This window comes from Crotalus tigris, unplaced genomic scaffold (assembly GCF_016545835.1).
Source record: "Crotalus tigris isolate CLP2741 ecotype Arizona unplaced genomic scaffold, ASM1654583v1 scf7180000018682.9941245338:1185362, whole genome shotgun sequence".
NCBI lineage: Eukaryota > Metazoa > Chordata > Lepidosauria > Squamata > Viperidae > Crotalus > Crotalus tigris.
The window spans coordinates 764,452-782,746 of NW_024097143.1; the positions used below are offsets into that span (position 1 = coordinate 764,452).

Here is an 18,295-nt window from a genome sequence, read left to right on the forward strand (position 1 = left end):
TGTGTTCAGTTCTAACTTAGGACAGCATAGCACCCATATCCCTTCATCTTGATCTGGCTGTCACGCCAATCAGGATTAAACAAGGAGAGAAGCAACCTAGAACTAAGGAGAAACTTCCTGACAGTGAGAACAATTAATCAGTGGAACAGCTTGCCTCCAGAAGCAGTAAATGCTCCAACACTGGAAGTTTTTAAGAAGAGACTGGACAGCCATTTGTCCGAAATAGCGTAGGGTTTCCTGCCCGAGCAGGGGGTTGGACTAGATGACCTCCAAGGTCCCTTCCAACTTTACTACTATTACTATCAAACTAGCTATAAACTGCACAGAGTGCCATTTGTGCTTAAGTCAAAAATTGATGCAGAATTGGACAAATTAGTGCAACAGGGAGTGCTCCAACCAGCGGACAGTAGCCTGTGGGAGACTCCCATAGTGACCCTAGTAAAGTCAAATGGAGACATCCATATTTGTGCAGACTATAAGGGCACAATCAACAAGGCACTACAGCAACATGTTTACCCAGTGCCAGTGGTCAGTCACATCCTCGCATCACTTCAAGGAGGTCACGTGTTCGCCAAACTCAACCTCGCACAAGCCTACTAGCAGCTGCCAGTTGATGATGCCACCGCTGAGGCACAGACAATTGTCACTCACAGAGGGGGATTCAGAGTTCGTTGCTTGTAGTTTGGGGTAAGTGTTGCCCCGGGATTGTTCCAAAGTGTAATGGAACGGACACTTAAAAATATACTAGGCATCTGCCCCTACTTTGATGACATCCTGATTGCAGGTGAATCTGTGGCAGTTCTAGCAGATCGCTTCAGAACAATACTTCAATGATTTCAGGAAGCGGGGTTGAAGCTAAAGAAAGAAAAGTGTCAGATAGGAGTGGACTCTACTGAGTTCTTGGGATTTTGAAGAGATTTCGCTGGAATTCACCCATCAGAAGCTAAGCTAAAAGCTATCCAACAAGCCCCAAGACCTAAGTCCAAAGGAGAATTACAGGCATTCCTGGGACTTTTAAATTTTTATCACTCGTTCCTGCCACACAAAGCGGCATTGGCTGAGCCACTCCATTGGCTTTTAGATAAAAAAGCACCCTGGGTTTGGGCAAGCACCCACGACAAAGCATTCAGAGCAGTCAAATCACTGTTATTGTCTAACTCCATGTTAGCACATTTTAATGAAAAACTGCCCATGATGTTAGCATGTGATACATCACTGTATGGCATCGGAGCAGTGCTAAACCATAAAATGGCAAATGGCCGTGAAGCTTCTATAGCCTATTACTCTAGAACATTATCTGCTGCAGAGAGAAATTATGTGCAGATAGACAAGGAAGCCCTCGCTATTGCAGCAGGAATTAAGAACTTCCACGATTTCCTATACGGTTGACCCTTCACCATTTTCACTGATCACAAGCCATTGCTCGGCCTCTTTACATCAGACAAGCAAACTCCGCACATCCTATCTCCAAGGATGCTGCGATGGACAATTTTTATGGCTGCCTATTCATACAGGCTAGTACACAAACCTGGCAAGGAAATGGGCTATGCTGATGCACTCAGCCAACTGCCCCTACCTCAAACAGATCCAGACCCAGACCCAGCAGCTTGCATCCTGGCAATCCAGAATCTTCCTGAAATGCCCCTACATAGCCGCTGAAACTGCCACTGATAAAACACTCAGTCGCATTTTGAACTGGGTGTTGAGGGTGTGGCCAGAAAACAGAGCAAGTCCTGAGTTCCAGAGTTATGCCAATAAAAAGGATGAACTGTCAGCCCACAAGGGTTGCATATTGTGGAGAAGCAGGGTGATTGTTCTGCCCGCAATGCGCGCCAGAGTATTAGGATCCCTGCATGAAGGACATCCAGACATTGTCAGAATGAAAGCACTTCCACGAAGCTACTTATGGTGGCCAGGTTTGGATAAAGACATTGAGACTCAAGTCAGGAGCTGCGAGGTTTGCCAAGAAACCCAGCCAGAAATGCCTCAAGCACCAATGCACCATTGGGAGACCACGCAAACTGCTTGGTCTTGTGTACACATCAATTTTTCAGGTCCATTTCAAGGACAGGTATTCCTCATTGTCGTGGACAGCTACTCAAAATGGCTAGAGGTAGTACCTGTCTATGACCACTGCCAGGACTATCCAGGAACTGCACAGGCTTTTCGCTACACACGGTCTACCAGACATCATTGTGTCAGACAATGGGGCACAATTCTTGGCAGCAGAGTTCCAGTCCTTCCTTAAAGCCAATATGATTAGACACACCACTTCAGCCCCATTCCATCCAGCTTCCAACGGCCAAGCTGAATGGATGATGAGATCCACTAAAGAGTCTCTTAAAAGACTAATGACTGGAGACTGGAATCATCACCTGGCAAATTTCCTATTATGGCAGCACACAACGCCAAGTACCGCTACAGATCACAGTCAGCAGAGCTGAGATGGGGTTGTCGACCAATGACAAAGTTGGACCGTTTCCATCCTGACAGAGCAGCTGCCAAAACTTCACAACCCAAGCCTCCAAGGAATTTATGTTTGGGTGAGACTGTTTGGGCAAGAAACTATGGGCAGGGGACACCTTGGGTGGTTGCTATTGTAAAAAAGTCAGGACCACTATCCTATGAGGTGGCCCTGGACGATGGTCATGTGGTCCGATGACACATTGACCAATTGCGGCAGCAGCTGGCAAGTCAGAGTCCGGGTGCAGAGGATGAGGGAACTATAGACTTGCATAGGGAAGTGGACATTCCCAAATCGGTCAGACCCACAGAAACTGTACGTGTAGATCCAGAATCATCACAGAACAGCGAACCATATTTGTCAGCAAGTGAAGCGAGCAGAAATAGCGGTACTAGTTTACCTGGTTCAGCCGAAGGCAATGGCACCGGTCTACTTGGTACGGACAGACTTAGCGGCACGGGCCAATGGGGTAAAGCCAAACGGCAAGTTGATCGGAAGCCCCAAACAGTTTTGTGGCACTCCAAAATCCACCAGTATACTTAAATGATTATATACATAAAATGTACTGGGATTGACTTGTCCAGGGGGAAGGGGTGTTATGTATTGTAATTGACCGTTAATGTGTTTAGTTTTAAATGTGTCTCCAATCATTCTGGAGGAAAACTGAAGTTCATATCTGAGTGGGCAAAACCGTTTAAATCTGATTGGTCGCTGCCTATTGGCGGCATGTATAAATATCTGTCAGTCTGCCGGTGAGTTCCGTTCTGTTATTCTTACAATAAAACATGTTGCATTAGATCGGTCTGGTCTATGCCTCCAAGAACCCACTATTTAACAGAAACACTGATAAAATCCTTAGAACTGTTCCATTGAGGGCTGTCTCACATGATGGGAAGGAAAACTATTCAAAGGTTTTGGTTTCTAATTTAAGTGGGCAGATTTCTCACAACTGTAGAAACACACGAAAGCTTCCACTGTTGCTTACGTTACAAACTACAGGGGCCTCCTCTGAAATGGTATGAGTTCCAAACCACTTTATCTCAGGGAGATGACAGGACAAACAATGGTTCTGCCCAGATGTTTGAGTTGGGTGGACTGAAATTGGGTTAAGAAACGTGCAAGTACTTCACTGCCTAACTATGTATGGCTTTGAAGGTCAAAACTAGTGCTCTGAATTGAATTCAGAAGCTTATAGGAAGCCAATACCAAGCAACAGCTGGATGACTTTGATCTAGTCCAATTGCTGAAATAAGGAAGTCCTCAACTGACAACCATTTGTTTGGTGACAGTTTGAAGTTACAATGGCAATGAAAAAGTGACTTATGACCATTTTTCACATTTATGAGCATGGCAACATCTTATGGTCATCTGATCTAAATTGGGACACTTGGCAAGAGACATGTATTTGTGACAGTTGCAGTGTCCAGGGGTCTTGTGATCAGTTTTGGTGACCTTCTGACAAGCAAAGTCAATGAGGAAGCCAGATTCACTTTACAACCATGTTGCTAACTTAACAACTGCAGTGATTCACTTACAACTGTGGCAAGAAAGGGCACAAAATGAGGCAAAACTCACTTAACAACTCTCTTCCTTGTCCCAAAGGTGCTTTTCCAAAAGGCAACCAGATTTTCTTTTTCTTTGAATATCTTTCACTTCTCATCCAAGAAGCTTTTTCAGTTCTAACTGACTGATGGAGAATGGAAGGATGAAATTAACACATTTTGGGCACAGGGTGCAAAGACTAGCTGTCTTGAGAAGTCTGTAATTCTAGGGAAGGTGGAAGAGACACATGCCCGCCTCTCACATGAAACCGTCCCTTTTCCCCTCCCCTTCTGGTCCATAAAGCTGGAAAGGTTGGGGAACTCTATCCTAGACGCTCACTACCTAGTGAAAAAATGTTCACTTGTTTTACCACTTGATATTATTTAGAATTTCAGGAGTAGTTTCCTAGAGTAACAGGCAGTCAAACTATTCTGAGTTGCTTCTTTTGTAACTCTTAAACTAGCACTGTGCCCCTGAGGCATGCAAAACTGTTTTTTTTTTTTTCCAACTGCACACCTCTGTAGCAACAGTCATTCCCAAGTCTCCTTCTAATGATTAAAATGATGGTTATTTATTCTATTTTGGGATTTCCACTACTTTCTTTAGTTTTAAAGTGATGTCACAATAACGGGATGTTCATCAACTCAAAATCTGACCTGTAACTATCTCTGGCATTGCTGAGAGTAGAGGTAGAATTAGGCGGGTACTGTGCTAGTCTGAAATTACAGGATTTTCTTCCAGATCTGGGATAAAACTGGAAAATTTTCACTGCCGTTATCCTCTTTTGTGAGCAATGAGATCCAGCACTGTGCCAAAGAAGAGACTATAGGAAAGATCTCCATAGTTATATGTCAATTGCTGCTGCAGCGAATGAAGCTCTTTTTCATTTTCCTTCTCTCCCAATTTTCCTGTGCCCTGATGCAGATGAAGTGTCCATTTGAGGTGATAACAGAAGAATTTAAGAAGTTTGAGGAGTTTAATTACTACAAGCCAGGAGACTACCTGATTACTGGAATAACATCTAAAATAATTGCTGCATTTTACCCCCATATTTTCTCCTTGCCTCCAACCCACAGATTGAGAAGGTAATTTTGGCATGTACAGGATTCTGATGCTTGAGTTTACCCCACTTCTGATGTGTTCTCTTTTCTCAATTCCTCACCTTGAGAAGGACAGGTCAATACTGCTTCTCCCAGTTTGCTTTAGGGAGAAGGCTCCTGGAGCACATAAAGATTCTTGAAAAGCTGAGCATGCAGTTTCAGTTCTTCTGCAAGAGTCAGTTTTAATTAAGCAATTTTGGCAGCAAATATGACTCTTGCCTGAGTAGGGTTCTTCCTATTCTCAATGTGATTTCCTTGATACTGTGCAAATATTTATTTTCTTTATTTATCTATTTCTGTACATAATTATATAGTTGCCCACAATCTCACAGTCAAGTGTCTCAATATCTTTGAGCTAAAGGTGACCTTCCCACAATCTCCTCTCCTTTCCTACCTTGCTCTTGGTCCTTCCTTTCTCCTTTTCCAACATTTCTTTCCAACTGATGCCTTTTATTGTTTTGTGGCTTCCATTTTACTTTTGCATTAAATATGAATAACTTTTAAAGACAAAATTCACAGAGAATAGACACCTTATAATAAGCTAATGTTTTAGCTGTAGAGAATTACATTAAAGATTTTTGAATAAAGAGCAGTAACTCCCAAGACATCAATATTCTGCAGCAAAATAACCTGTGGCTCTAAAGATGGCTTATTGAGTAATGACAGGTAATACCAGTTGCTCAAGACTAAATCCAGCTCTTGAATCTGTCCAAATGTTACTTTCTAGGTGGTGTAAAAGGAAGAAATATTATATTATGAGAACATATATGCACATGTGGTAAAATTCTTTAAGAATTCTAGAGGGCTACAAAGACCCCATTCCTTCTTCAAGGATTGGGCTAGGATGGGTTGAACTGTGAGAATGTCTGGCATGGCTTCAAAGGGAAGAGTGTATTTTTAATTATGTTTCATGAATAGTTCTGAGCTGTCTAGTGTTGTTTTACAGATAAGATATTATTTTACAGTTCATCAGCAATATTCAACCACGTCCTCCTCTTCTTCTTGGGTGTTCATGAGATCAACCAGAATCCTAGGCTCTTACCCAACATCACCCTGGGCTACAACATCTATGATAACCTCCTGAATGCAAGGATAACATACGAGGTCATGATGGACTTGCTGCCTACAGGACAGGAGAATGTCCCAAATTACAGATGTGGAGGACAAAAGAATCTCCTGGCAGTTCTTGAAAACACAGATTCTGAACTCTTTGATCAAATTTCTACTGTCTTGGGCATCTACAAAATTCCACAGGTATAAAGCTAAAATAAGCTTAATCGCATGTTCTGAATTTTCAAATTAGACTACAAGGCAGACCTCATATATATCTCCAGATAAACCCGGAGGCAGAGATTAGATATTAAAAGATCTAAAATAATTTTATTTCCATAAAGTAAATGCATACATTTCTTTTATCTACCTGCCACAACATGGCTCTTGTGACTTTTCCTTTTCGGTCATTGAAAAGTCTTTTTTCAAAGAGGCAAAACAGAATGTAGATGATCTTGAATCCCATGGTAAAGTGTTTAGTAAAGTTAGGGAAAGGATGGAAAAATGTTAAAGCACACACATATCCTTAGAAAAAGGAAATAGTAGCATAAAGTGAGTCTTTGTTCAAAAAAATCCCCCAATATCAGTACTTAACAGTGGGTGTCTGCCCATTTTGGGAAATGAAAGTATGAACTGACTTTTATTTCAAGTAATATTAAAATGCGTTGGATCAATGGCAATCAAGCATTTTGAAAATGGTGGCTAAGAATATATGGATGCTGAATGAGTTAGTTTTAAAATGAAAAGTTAGTGACCTGAGCTAAAGAGGTAGGTATGTTCACAGAAACATAGAATGAAAAACTTAAAAGAGGCTATAGAGATCTTCTGACCTGATTCCCCATCCAAAGCAGCAATCCTCAGATCACTGCAAAGAGCTTCCTAAATTTTCCTTCAAAACCTCCAGTGATGGAGAACCAGGAGCCAGACTAGTCTAGCAATAACTCTCATAATCATGAAAATCCTATTTTTTTTAAAAAAATGAGTCTGAGGCTCAAATTGCAAAAAGAAAGATATGAAGAAAAGGTGAAAGAGTCACAGAAGACTGTAGGAGAGCTTGGAGAGCTTAAACATCCATCCAGTCAGCAACTTTAACGTGCTTCTTCTATTCCGTAAAACAGTGCAAAGTACCTCATCATAAATTTATTCTCCCCTTTATAAACAGAAGCTTGACACAAAGACACTTATCTTGAGTGCTTCAGAGTGAACTTATTAAACTGGCTTCTGCATTTCAGATGTCTGAAGCTATAATTAGCTATCCTAGCTTCTGATTCAGGAGACGATAGCATTTGACTTTTTCTTTTTCTTTTTTTTCCTTTTTTTTTATTTTAGACCAACAAAACAAAACAAAGCACAACAAACATTACACATATACACACATAATGTATCCTTTTTTGTTAACGGCAATTTGTAACAGTACTCTTCTATTCTTTACATTTCCCCCCTCTTTCTTCTTTGAAATATTTGTCCTTATTGCCCCATTGTTTCTTATTTACATTTTCCTTCTTTCATATTCTACTACTTACTAGGAATCCAACATTATTCATTGTAGTGACACTCATATTTTTTATAAGACTCGACCGGAATTCCATCTAAGCCAGTGGTTCTCAACCTGTGGGTCGGGACCCCATTTGGGGTCAAATGACCATTTCACGGGGGTGGCCAAACCACGCTGTCCGCCATTTTTTCCCTTTTCCCTAGCTGTCCTACTCCCTCTTATTGGTGGCCAAACCCACTTGGGGGTCACCACAACATGGGGAACTGTATTATGGGGTCACGGCATTAGAAAGGTTGAGAACCACTGATCTAAGCATGGTGATCATACAAATATTCTCATATTATTTGGTGCATATACTGTTTTTACTCTAATACTATTTCTAACATTAAAATTCACCCCTTTTCATCCAAGTATATTTATTTAATTTTATTTTTCTTTGACATATATAATAATTCCTCCTTTCTTGTTTTATGCTAAAGCACACATATCCTTTTACGATAGCATTTGACTTTTTCTTTATACTTTTTATAATAAAACAAGCCAATTTTTTATTATCAATATAAGCATGGGTTTCTACAGCTGGCTGGAGACCACATAACATCTGCCTTCAGTTGTTCAAATGCCTATTGATCTACAGAGCCCTAGTTTTAAAAAAAATCAGATGTTATGATAAACAGAATGGCTACAGACTCACATTAGAGTATTGGATTTTATCATCAATCATAACCAGAAATCTATTTCTGTGTTTATGACATTTCTAAATCAGAAAAGTTCTCTCTCCCAATATATTAAGATGTAATCATGGTGAATATCTGTAGCTCGAGTGTAGGATGAGGATGAAGGTTCATTCTCCGACTTGTGGGTTGGTTTCCAAATGTTTTGTTACCAGGCTAGGTAACATCTTCAGCGGCGTTAAAAGTTTGGAACCTTTGGAAACCAACCCACAAGCTAGGAGAACGAACCTTCACCCTCATATGTGTCTATCTGTCTATCTGTCTATCTGTGTCTATCTGAGCTGGATTACTTGCAGTGTCTGATCTACTAGATGGATGACCCGCCGTGTGTGTAGGGCTCACGTGATCCTCAGCTGTTGGTAGCAAAAGTGTTCTACTGCATCCACTTCATCACCCAGGCTTACCTGCACGGTAGAGTTTGACCAGAAGGGTTTGCTGCATGAAGATCACCCACAGATTACTTCAGAGCTCACTAGGGTCAAAAGGAGCAAACAGGACAGGAGTAGAGAAGGGATCTAGTATGTTTTATGCAGTCATTCTTTTCTGGAAACTCTCTCAAAGGTGGGGAAAGCAACTTATGTTTAAACAATTGACATTTAACAATAAAAGTGACACAAACTACCAATACCTTCTTTCCTCTTAGATCAACACTGGTGAGATTAGCTACATTCTTCAGCAAAGTCATCATTTTCCTTTTTTCTACCGGATGACCCCAAAACCAGAACCTCCTTACTCAACAATTTTCAAGCTGCTCCTGCATTTCCGATGGACGTGGATTGGCCTTCTTTCTCAGGACAATGAAAGAGGAGAAAACTTTAAAAGAAGCTTGGAAACTCTAGCTGTAAAAAGTGGGATTTGCATTGTCCGCTCAGAAACCATCCCAAACAATGAATGCTGATTTACATACTAAAGACCTATCTGGAAAAGAACGAAGAAAAATGTTCCTTCTCCTTGGCAATATTCACATAAAAGTTATAGTTTGTCAACTTAATTTTCAGGCCACAGGAGTACTAATAGGAGTAATAATTGTTAATGAAAGAAAGAATACATTCATTGAGGGAAAAGTGTGGATTGCAACAGCCTTGTCAAAATTAAGCATAAGAATGCTTTCCAACTATCTTGACCTCCAACAAAAACATGTTTTGTTTTCTTTCCAAACACAGACAAACAGGGGACAATATTATGACTTTGATACATATTCCCTTACTGGGAAACAGTTTGTAGAAGAAGCATTCCAGTGTTCCTATTCAAGGCCTGTGTTGTCTAAGAAGGTTTGGAAAAAATGCACAGAAAAAGAGAATGGAGTATTCCCACCCCTTCAGGTGCTTGCAAGAGTGGTAATTGAGGATGGTTCTGGTATTTCCAGAGCAATCCATGCGGTGGCCTCAGTCCTCCATGCCATCTCTTCATATCAGATGAGTAAGAGGAGGATGCTGGCTGGAGACCATCAGTCACCCCAGATTATACAGCCATGGCAGGTAAGGCTTCTCCTTTGAGGTTTCACGGATGCTTTCACTTCCTATATATTAAATTTTATATAGGGAGAGGAGAGATATTCCAAACAGCAGTTATCTAGTCTGTAGTGTTTCCAAGTGTGTGTGAAAGAGAGATTATAAGGATAACTCTTCCAAACTGAAACTATGCTGGTTTGGGATGCTGTAATCACAGAAATATCTCCATAGTGACAAAGTATTTTTCCTCATTTGCAAATTAAATAAGCTTCAAGATGCTCCAGCAATCCTCAGATCAGGTTCTGATAGATAGATAAAACACAGATCTAGTCCTCTGCAGAATTCAGTTTATGTACAGTTTCTTAAGGACATTTTATTACATATATACAGTGAGTCTTTGACTTACAACAGTTCAGTTACAACAGCACTGAGAAAGTGACTTATACTGTATGTAAATAAAGACTCAAACATCCAGGGCAAAAGTATCTTAAAAGGTTAAATCATGGCAACGGGACCAAAACTTATTAAACTGAGACAGTTTGTTACTCATCCAAGTAACTTCTTCAGTCAAAATGAAAATTTTGGTTAGGCATAGAGCCATTGGAATGTACTAACTGTTGCCATACTGACTGCAGGAGGATTTTCTTTCCAAAATAAAATGCAATATGTTAATAAACATTGACATGTTCATTTTTCACACAACAATTACAGCATCCCCATGATCATGTGATCAGAATTCAGATGCTTGGCAACAGATTCATACTTATGACGGTTGCATATGATCACCTTTTGTAACCTTGTGACAAACAAAGTCAATGGGGACACCAGATTCCCTAAACAACTGTATTACTAATTTAACAACTGTAGTGATTCACTTAACAACTGTGGCAAGAAAAGTTATAAAATGGGTCAAACTCACTTAACAAATGTCTTGCTTAGCAACAGAAAAGTTGGGATCAATTGTGGTCGTAAGTCAAGGACTACCTGTAAAGTGTATAAGAAAATAATTTCAACTGTTTCTATTCTGCATCTGATTTGGGGGTAATTCATATTGTTGTAACACCTCTGGTAGAGGGCAGAATCAATACTAAGCCTAAGTACTATACGGATCAATTAAATTTGATTGCCATATTTTTAAACAATAGGCAACATGATACGATTTCTCTCGGGTCCTTCTCTGTTACCCACTGATGTTCCCACTTCCTGAGCATTTGCTTTGCTCCAGTTCAGAAAGAAGGACATTTCTTATTCACCCACTTCCAGATGCCTCCACCCATTATTTCTTTTCTCCTCATTAGGGTTTTGATTCATTGATCCACTTTTGGCTTAAGGAAGGCTCCCATTCTGAATACTGTAACTCATATTTTTCACAGCCCAGAACAATTGGCAGATCTTTGTATCTTTTATTTTGTGTATTGTGACTAACCTGCCTGTTTGTCCTACAACTTCCATATAATTGTTCTCTCTTTACCCTTCACACCCAGCTGCTGCTGGCTAGGCCATCTGAAGGCTGGAGGAGAACTTAAATGAAGACCCTACAATACATTAAATGATTTACAGTTGATTTACTGCTTCCTGCAGAGAAACAATTTAGTAAAGAGATTTTGATTCCTTGTTGGCTAGAACAATAGATAGATAGATTACTTAAAGTAGACATGTCAAACACAAGGCCCATGAGCCAGATGCGGCCCGCGAAGTGATTTCATGTGGCCTGTGAAGCCATCCTGGGAACAGTGAGGGAACGGCCCCCACTGTCTTGGCCCTGGCCCAGGCCAGCTGGGAGCTAATGTAGAATTTTGTGGTAGCCATCTATGCTGAAACATATTCAGTCTTAGCTCCACAAAGCCATCTGAAAACAGCGAGGAACCAACCCCTGCCGCGTCGGCCCCACCTCCTGGGTGCATGCTGGGGGCTGGGGGCTGGGCATTGTTGTGCTTCTTTTCAGATTCACACCGCCTGGCTCAGCCTCTCGGCACTGTGAGGAAAGTGCCCCAATGCCTGCCAAGACCGGGCAAGCTGGGAGCAGGGGGGCATTGCACAGGTAATGTTGACTCTCATGCTGCTCATGGCATCTCCTCCCCCAGAGCCCATCAAGCCAGATATGTGAAGTAGGTGAGGACCATGTGGTGGCTATTTTCAGGCGATGGTGCATATAACATTCCTCACAAAGTGCAACACCTCCCCAGCTGTGTTTCTTGCCTGTTTTTCTCACTCCCTCATCTCAAATATTTTCCTGCCACTCTGTACTTAGGAAGGAAGGAAGGGAAGAAGGAGAGGGAGGGTCTGTGGGAAGTCCTGCCTTAGTTCTGCCCTGCTGCCCTTTCACCATCCTCTTGTCCCCTCCTCTTGGCCTATCCTGGGGTCTCCCATCCTATTGCTAAGGAAGCTTTGGATACAAAGGTGGGTCTCCTCCCATGGAGAAGGAATGAGCCTCTCTCTGACTTTTCTCTTGTACCCATCATGAGTAACCTGGCTAAGGAGAGCAAGCACAGCAGCAGCAGCCTTGAGGAGGAGGTAAGTGCAGCTGGGCACCCCTTTGGGGAAGTGGGGCCGGGCTTGGCGCCGCAGGTGCTTGAGGGCCAGGCTGGGCATTTGACCTCTGCTACCAGGGCTCCGGGCAGCCCATGCCATCATCCAGCCCCCCCCCCCGCATGGCCTGAGGGGAACAATGAGGGTCCTCCAGTGCATGTAGAGCTGGCCACTCCCACCCAGTAAGCCACACCCACTCCATACACACCCATCCAGTAGGCCGCACCCACTCTGGCCACACCCACCCAGCCCCCCAAGAGCAGCCGCAATGCTGATATGGCCCTCAATGAAATTCTGACACCCCTGTCTTAAAGAGAGACAGCAAGAGCCAGATAGGAAGAGACAGAGACATAGAGACATAGACAGACATGGCATTAAAAAAATCATATGCAGTATATCACAGAGAAACTCTTGTATTTAATGAGATTTAATAAATTTTTAAAACTTCAAAATTATTTTATTTCAATTTTTTCTTAAAATTATGCTGAATTACGATTTAGTAGGTCAGTTTAGTGATTCCTTCAATAAAAGGAAATGTAAGGGGTCCTTGGTGCTCTCTGAGCTTGCTTGTTTCCTTGCAGACATTTCATTACCCAAAGTAAGTAACATCCTCAGTGCTAGTAAGGAGCGGAGTTTCTGTCAATGTTGGTGGAGGTGGTCTTAGAGATTCTTTGGTTGAATTGTTTGCTGTTGGCTCCTAGACAATTTCTTGATTGGGGTATTGTTTACTTGATTGTTGTCTGATGTTAACCCTGGAGTTAATCTATGCAACCAATCTGGGTGCAACCAAAATACAACCAAAAATATGGATCAGATATGTAGATGACACCTTCACCATAATAAAATAGGACCAATTAGAGAACACCCACAGAATCATCAACAACATTTTTAAAGAAATCCAGTTTATTAGAGAAGAAAAAAGCAACTTGCTACCCTTTCTGGACATCCTGATCAGCAGAGATCACAATGGCAAACTAGAAACTCAAGTCTACAGAAAAACTACCGATACTAATCAGGTGCTCCACTACCAAAGCAATAACCCAACCTCCCACAAGAGAAGATGCATAAGGACCTTATTTAAACAAGCCCAAACACACCGCAGTAATCCAGAATAGCAGAAAAAGGAAATGGAGTATTCACATTCCAACAAAATGGATACCTACACAACTTTATCAAAAAGTCCCTGACCATTCAACCCAACCCAAAACAACCAACACAAACCCTAAAAAGAATTACACTGCCAAACATTTAGAATATGTCAGAAACCACTAACAGACTACTACAATCACATGGAATCAGCATAACACACAAGCCAATTAAAGCCCTTCAAAATATCCTAAGCAGATCAAAAGATCCAGCAACCCCAGAAGAAAAACAGGAGTCATCTATAACATACAATGTAAGGACTGCAACAACTATTATGTAGGACAAACAGGCAGAAGATTGGCAGAACATATCCATGAACACCAACTGGCAGTCAAAAGGCATGACAAAAAAATTTTAATTTCACAACATATAGACAGATTTAACCATAGTTTCAATTGGGAAAATGTGGCCATCCTAGATCAAGCCAAGTCCAAAAATGCCAGGGAATTTCTAGAAGCCTGGCATTCTGACAAATTAGCCATTAATAGACACATAGACATTAACAACATCTATAGACTATGCAAAAGAGACAATCACTCAGCCCCCCCCCCAAAAAAAGAACAAAATGCCCCAAGCACCTCTCCACCAGCAATCAGCATCCAGATCATCCTAGATTATCTCCAAGGTTAACATCAAACCAACAATCAAGTAAACAATACCCCAATCAAAAAATTGCCCAAGAGCCAATAGCAAACAGCCCAACCAAAGAATCTGTAAGACCACTCCCACCAATACTGACAGGGCAAGCCACCGGAATATAAACTGACAGCAAACTGCACTCCTTACTAGCCCTGATGATGTTATCTAGTTTGATAATGAAATGTCTGCAAGAAAACAAGCAAGCTCAGAGAGCACCCGGGACCCCTCATGTCAACCCTGCGCTACAAATATTCTCCTTTATTAAATGAAAGGTATTTATGTAGAAAAATATCTGGTGTTCCAAGGAGAAGGAGCAAGAGAAGCTTACAAGAAAATATTGAATCATCCTCTCAGACCAAAGTGCTGATCTGAAGAAGGTGAATTATTCAATGCATTTCCAACTCAGAATAATAGCCAGAAAAACACTGAATAAAGATTCAACTGGAAATGTGTATGCTGCATGAGTTATTTTCTGTCTCTCTTGCAGCTACATCGCTTCATGAGAAACTTCCAGCTTCACAACATTTCCAATAGCATTTATTTAGATGAAAATGGAATTCTTGCTGCTGACTTTAATATCATACACTGGAAAATGTTGCCAGAAGAGTCTTATCTTATGGAAAAAATTGGGAGTATAGAAAGGGAAGCTTCTTCTGAAGTCAAGGTATCCATAAATCAGAGTGCCATCCAATGGCCAATATCATTTAACAAGGTAGTTCATCTTCTTTGTTTGAATCCTTCCAGTTTCCATATATGCAAACTGTTCTGCTCAGTAATAATTCCCATTCAGGACAATTGAGATAACATCCAAATATAGGTCATCCCTGAGTTACCAGCATTCATTTAACACTCGTTCAAAGTTACATGATGAGTGCCCCCTAGTGCTTATGAGCTACTCCCAAAATTCCAAGTACTGCAGCACCTCAGCAGTCGTTCGTGCTTACGAGCGACCGCAGTGGCTATGCAACACTCACCCAGGTTATTCCCTCCTTCCCCACCCCCGCCTAGGTCTCCCTAGGCAGCAGGCCTTCAGTACTCACCCTGCGAAGATGGAGAATCTTCGCTTTCTTGGCTACTCCAGGCCTTCAGTTTGTTTGCAGAGAATGGAGGCCTAAAATAATGCAAGATGACGTGAGATCAGTTGAGAGAGATCTCACACTACTGATCTTGCATGGTCTCATGGTTCTTTAGGCCTCTGTTCTCTGCAACAGAGAACCAAATCAAGGCCAGGGGATACTTCAATGTGCCTCCGGAAACTGGATCCGCACAGATCTATGACCTTGGAGTGATTTTGCGGGCCCCCCATGGCCTGATCTGGGCTCCAGATGCCTTTTCCAAGCCTCTGGAGCCCAGATTGAGCTACGGAATGGCCGCAATTTTGCTCCACAGCCATGGATCTGGTCTCCAGAGGTCTTTTCCAGGCCTCCGGAACCCAGATTGGGCCACGGAGGAGCCGCGAAATCATTCCATGGCCATGGATCCAGGCTCTGGAGGCTTGGAAAAGAATGGCCGCAAAATTGTTCTGCAGCCATAGATCTGGGCTACGGAGGTCTTTTCCATGCCTCTGGAGACTGGATCGGGCTGCGGGGGGCTGTGGATGCATCCCCTGGCCTCAGTAGCAGGAACTGCAGCAGAGAGGAGACAGACCTTTTCCAGGTAAGTCCCGTGTGGCAGAAAGGAAGGGGGAAGAATGAAGTATCTTAGTGGGTCGGGGAGGTCTTGGGGGGCTGTTCCATCACTAGGCCCTCCATGGCCTTACCCACCCTGAGATACCTCATGTTTACTTAATGAGCCACATGCGTTTTAACAAGGAAGAGAGTGATTTTGCTAAATGAACAAGATTCACTCTATGAGTTTTTGATTTACAAGTGGAATGTGCAGGCTCCATTACACTCATAATTCGAGGACTACCTGTAAGTGAAACTTTTTTAGAAAAACTTAATTCATTAAATATCATGTAAGTTTAAGATGTTTTTCTATAGTTTATCACAAACCAGAATGTGCTATACCACAAATTATAATTATATAATTATATCATAATTAATAACCTATCAAATAATCTTCTTACAATGTTCAGCTAGAGGAGAGAAATGCAGGGACATTTGCAATGACAAAGAAAGCCAGATTTTGGAGGTTTCTGACAAGGCAGAATTAGAGAGAAAAATACAATACATAGCATTCCCACACGTCATAACTTCTTTTCCAATTGATTCCAGGATCCTTTTCCATGAAGATCAATGTTATATGGTTCTTCATAAAGTTAGAAAGGAAGGGAGATAGGGGAACTGATCAGTCACTACCATTTGCTTTCTCCAATTTTTCATGAGCAACTTGGTTCCTGAAACAGGTTTTTTTAAATAAACCCCTCTACTGTAACTCATGTGGTGCCTTTATTTCTATTTCTATTTTATGTTTAGACAGTGCCTTCTTCTAGATGTTCAGAAAATTGTTACCCAGGATATGTCAAACTTGTGAGAAAAGGAGCACTTGTTTGCTGCCATGACTGTTCTCTGTGTATGGAAGGAACATTCTCAGTGGAAGAAGGTAGGTGGTTCTGGAGAAAAAAAGGAAACCAAGAATCACTAGTAGGACAATGGTACACTATACCTTCATCTTTCAGTTATATTCAATTTCATATTCCATAGAACATCATCCCTATTGTACAATGTTCATTCATCATTTTGTCTCACCATCCAACTTAGGCTTTCACGCAGTATAGTTGGAAAGTATTTTCTAAGTTCTCCAGCTCTCCCTATATCCTCTCCTACCCCATCACTTTCAAAAACATGTTTTATGCATTGTATAAAGTATTGGTTCCAATCTCATTATTTTATGATTACAATTGCAGAAATACTTATATATAGCAAATGTTTTTTCAGATGCATCCCATTGCAGCAAGTGTCCAGATGACCAGTTTTCCAATGAGAAGCGAAATGAATGTATCCCTAAAAGTATAAGCTTCTTGTCCTATGAAGAAACATTGGGAATCATCCTGGCTTCCTTTACCCTTGCTTTGTCCCTAATCACTGCCTTTGTTCTGGGAATCTTCACTAAATACAGAGAAACTGTAATAGTTAAAGCCAACAACCGGGACCTCACCTACATTCTTCTGATCTCCCTCCTCCTCTCCTTCATGACCTCTCTTCTATTCATTGGTCGCCCCAAAGAAATCATCTGCCTTCTTCGACAAAGCATCTTCAGTGTTGTTTTCTCAGTTGCAGTGTCTTCATTGCTGGCAAAGACTGTCATGGTGGTGGTGGCATTTCTGGCCACAAAGCCAGGCAGCAGGATGAGGAAATGGTTAGGAAAGACTCTGGCCAACTCCATTGTTGTATCCTGTTCTGGGATTCAGGTGGGTATCTGCATGATATGGCTGGGAATCTCTCCCCCATTCCCAGATTCTGACATACATTCTCAACCAGGATACATCCTGCTGCAATGTAATGAAGGGTCAATCATCATGTTCTACACTGCACTAAGTTACATGGGCCTTCTGGCTGCCATCTGCTTCTTGGTGGCTTTCCTGGCACGCAAGCTGCCAGGAACCTTCAACGAAGCCAAGTTGATCACCTTCAGCATGTTGATTTTCTGCAGTGTTTGGTTTCCTTTGTCCCCACGTACCTGAGCACCAAAGGAAAATACATGGTGGCTGTGCAGATCTTCTCTATCCTGGCCTCCAGTCTGGGCTTAATGGGTTGCATCTTTATCCCTAAATGCTACATCATTATCCTAAGACCTCACATGAATACCAAGGAATACCTAATAGTGAATTCTAAAAGAGAACATGATGTTTTACACAGATAGATAGTAGGATGGAGGGTTGATTTATAGATTGAAAGGTCTAAATTCACATAAAATGCTAGTCCTAAATCATATCAACTGCATGATTGCCTGGCATATCATGGCAACCTGGCTATCATAAAAACATCTGTCAGTAGTATTCAGGGTATTGTGCATATGGTCCCAATGCACTTCCTTGAATATTAGCTATAATAGTTCACAATTCAGCTTCCGGTTCTGGTTCACGGCGGTGCGGTCGAGCAAAGGGAGTCGTCCCTTTGCCGATCAAGTTTCCCCTGCCGGTAGATTCCTTAGAGGGTCGAAAAGATGCTCTGGAGGAGCGTCTTCTGTTGAGAAGGCTCTTG

At 41.7% G+C, this 18,295-nt stretch overlaps 1 protein-coding gene across 1 annotated transcript; it reads left to right on the forward strand.

Moving 5' to 3' along the window:
• The first annotated feature begins 1,546 nt into the window (after nucleotides 1-1,546).
• LOC120313437 (vomeronasal type-2 receptor 26-like) lies at nucleotides 1,547-17,775 on the forward strand. The gene is made up of 8 exons (XM_039355350.1): nucleotides 1,547-2,197; nucleotides 4,931-5,091; nucleotides 6,072-6,360; nucleotides 9,029-9,226; nucleotides 9,384-9,863; nucleotides 14,638-14,814; nucleotides 16,568-16,694; nucleotides 17,030-17,775. Exons 1-8 carry the CDS (start codon nucleotides 1,547-1,549, stop codon nucleotides 17,773-17,775), a joined length of 2,829 nt encoding a protein of 942 aa, XP_039211284.1.
• Nucleotides 17,776-18,295: the final 520 nt, after the last annotated feature.

Excerpts from the sequence above, each read along its gene's own strand:
- LOC120313437 (XM_039355350.1), top strand. The coding sequence starts at position 1,547 with ATGCTGATGCACTCAGCCAACTGCCCCTACCTCAAACAGATCCAGACC. Across the intron at positions 5,092-6,071 it reads CCAACCCACAGATTGAGAAG|TTCATCAGCAATATTCAACC; the intron begins GTAATTTTGGCA and ends ATTATTTTACAG. Across the intron at positions 14,815-16,567 it reads AAGCTTCTTCTGAAGTCAAG|ACAGTGCCTTCTTCTAGATG; the intron begins GTATCCATAAAT and ends TTTTATGTTTAG.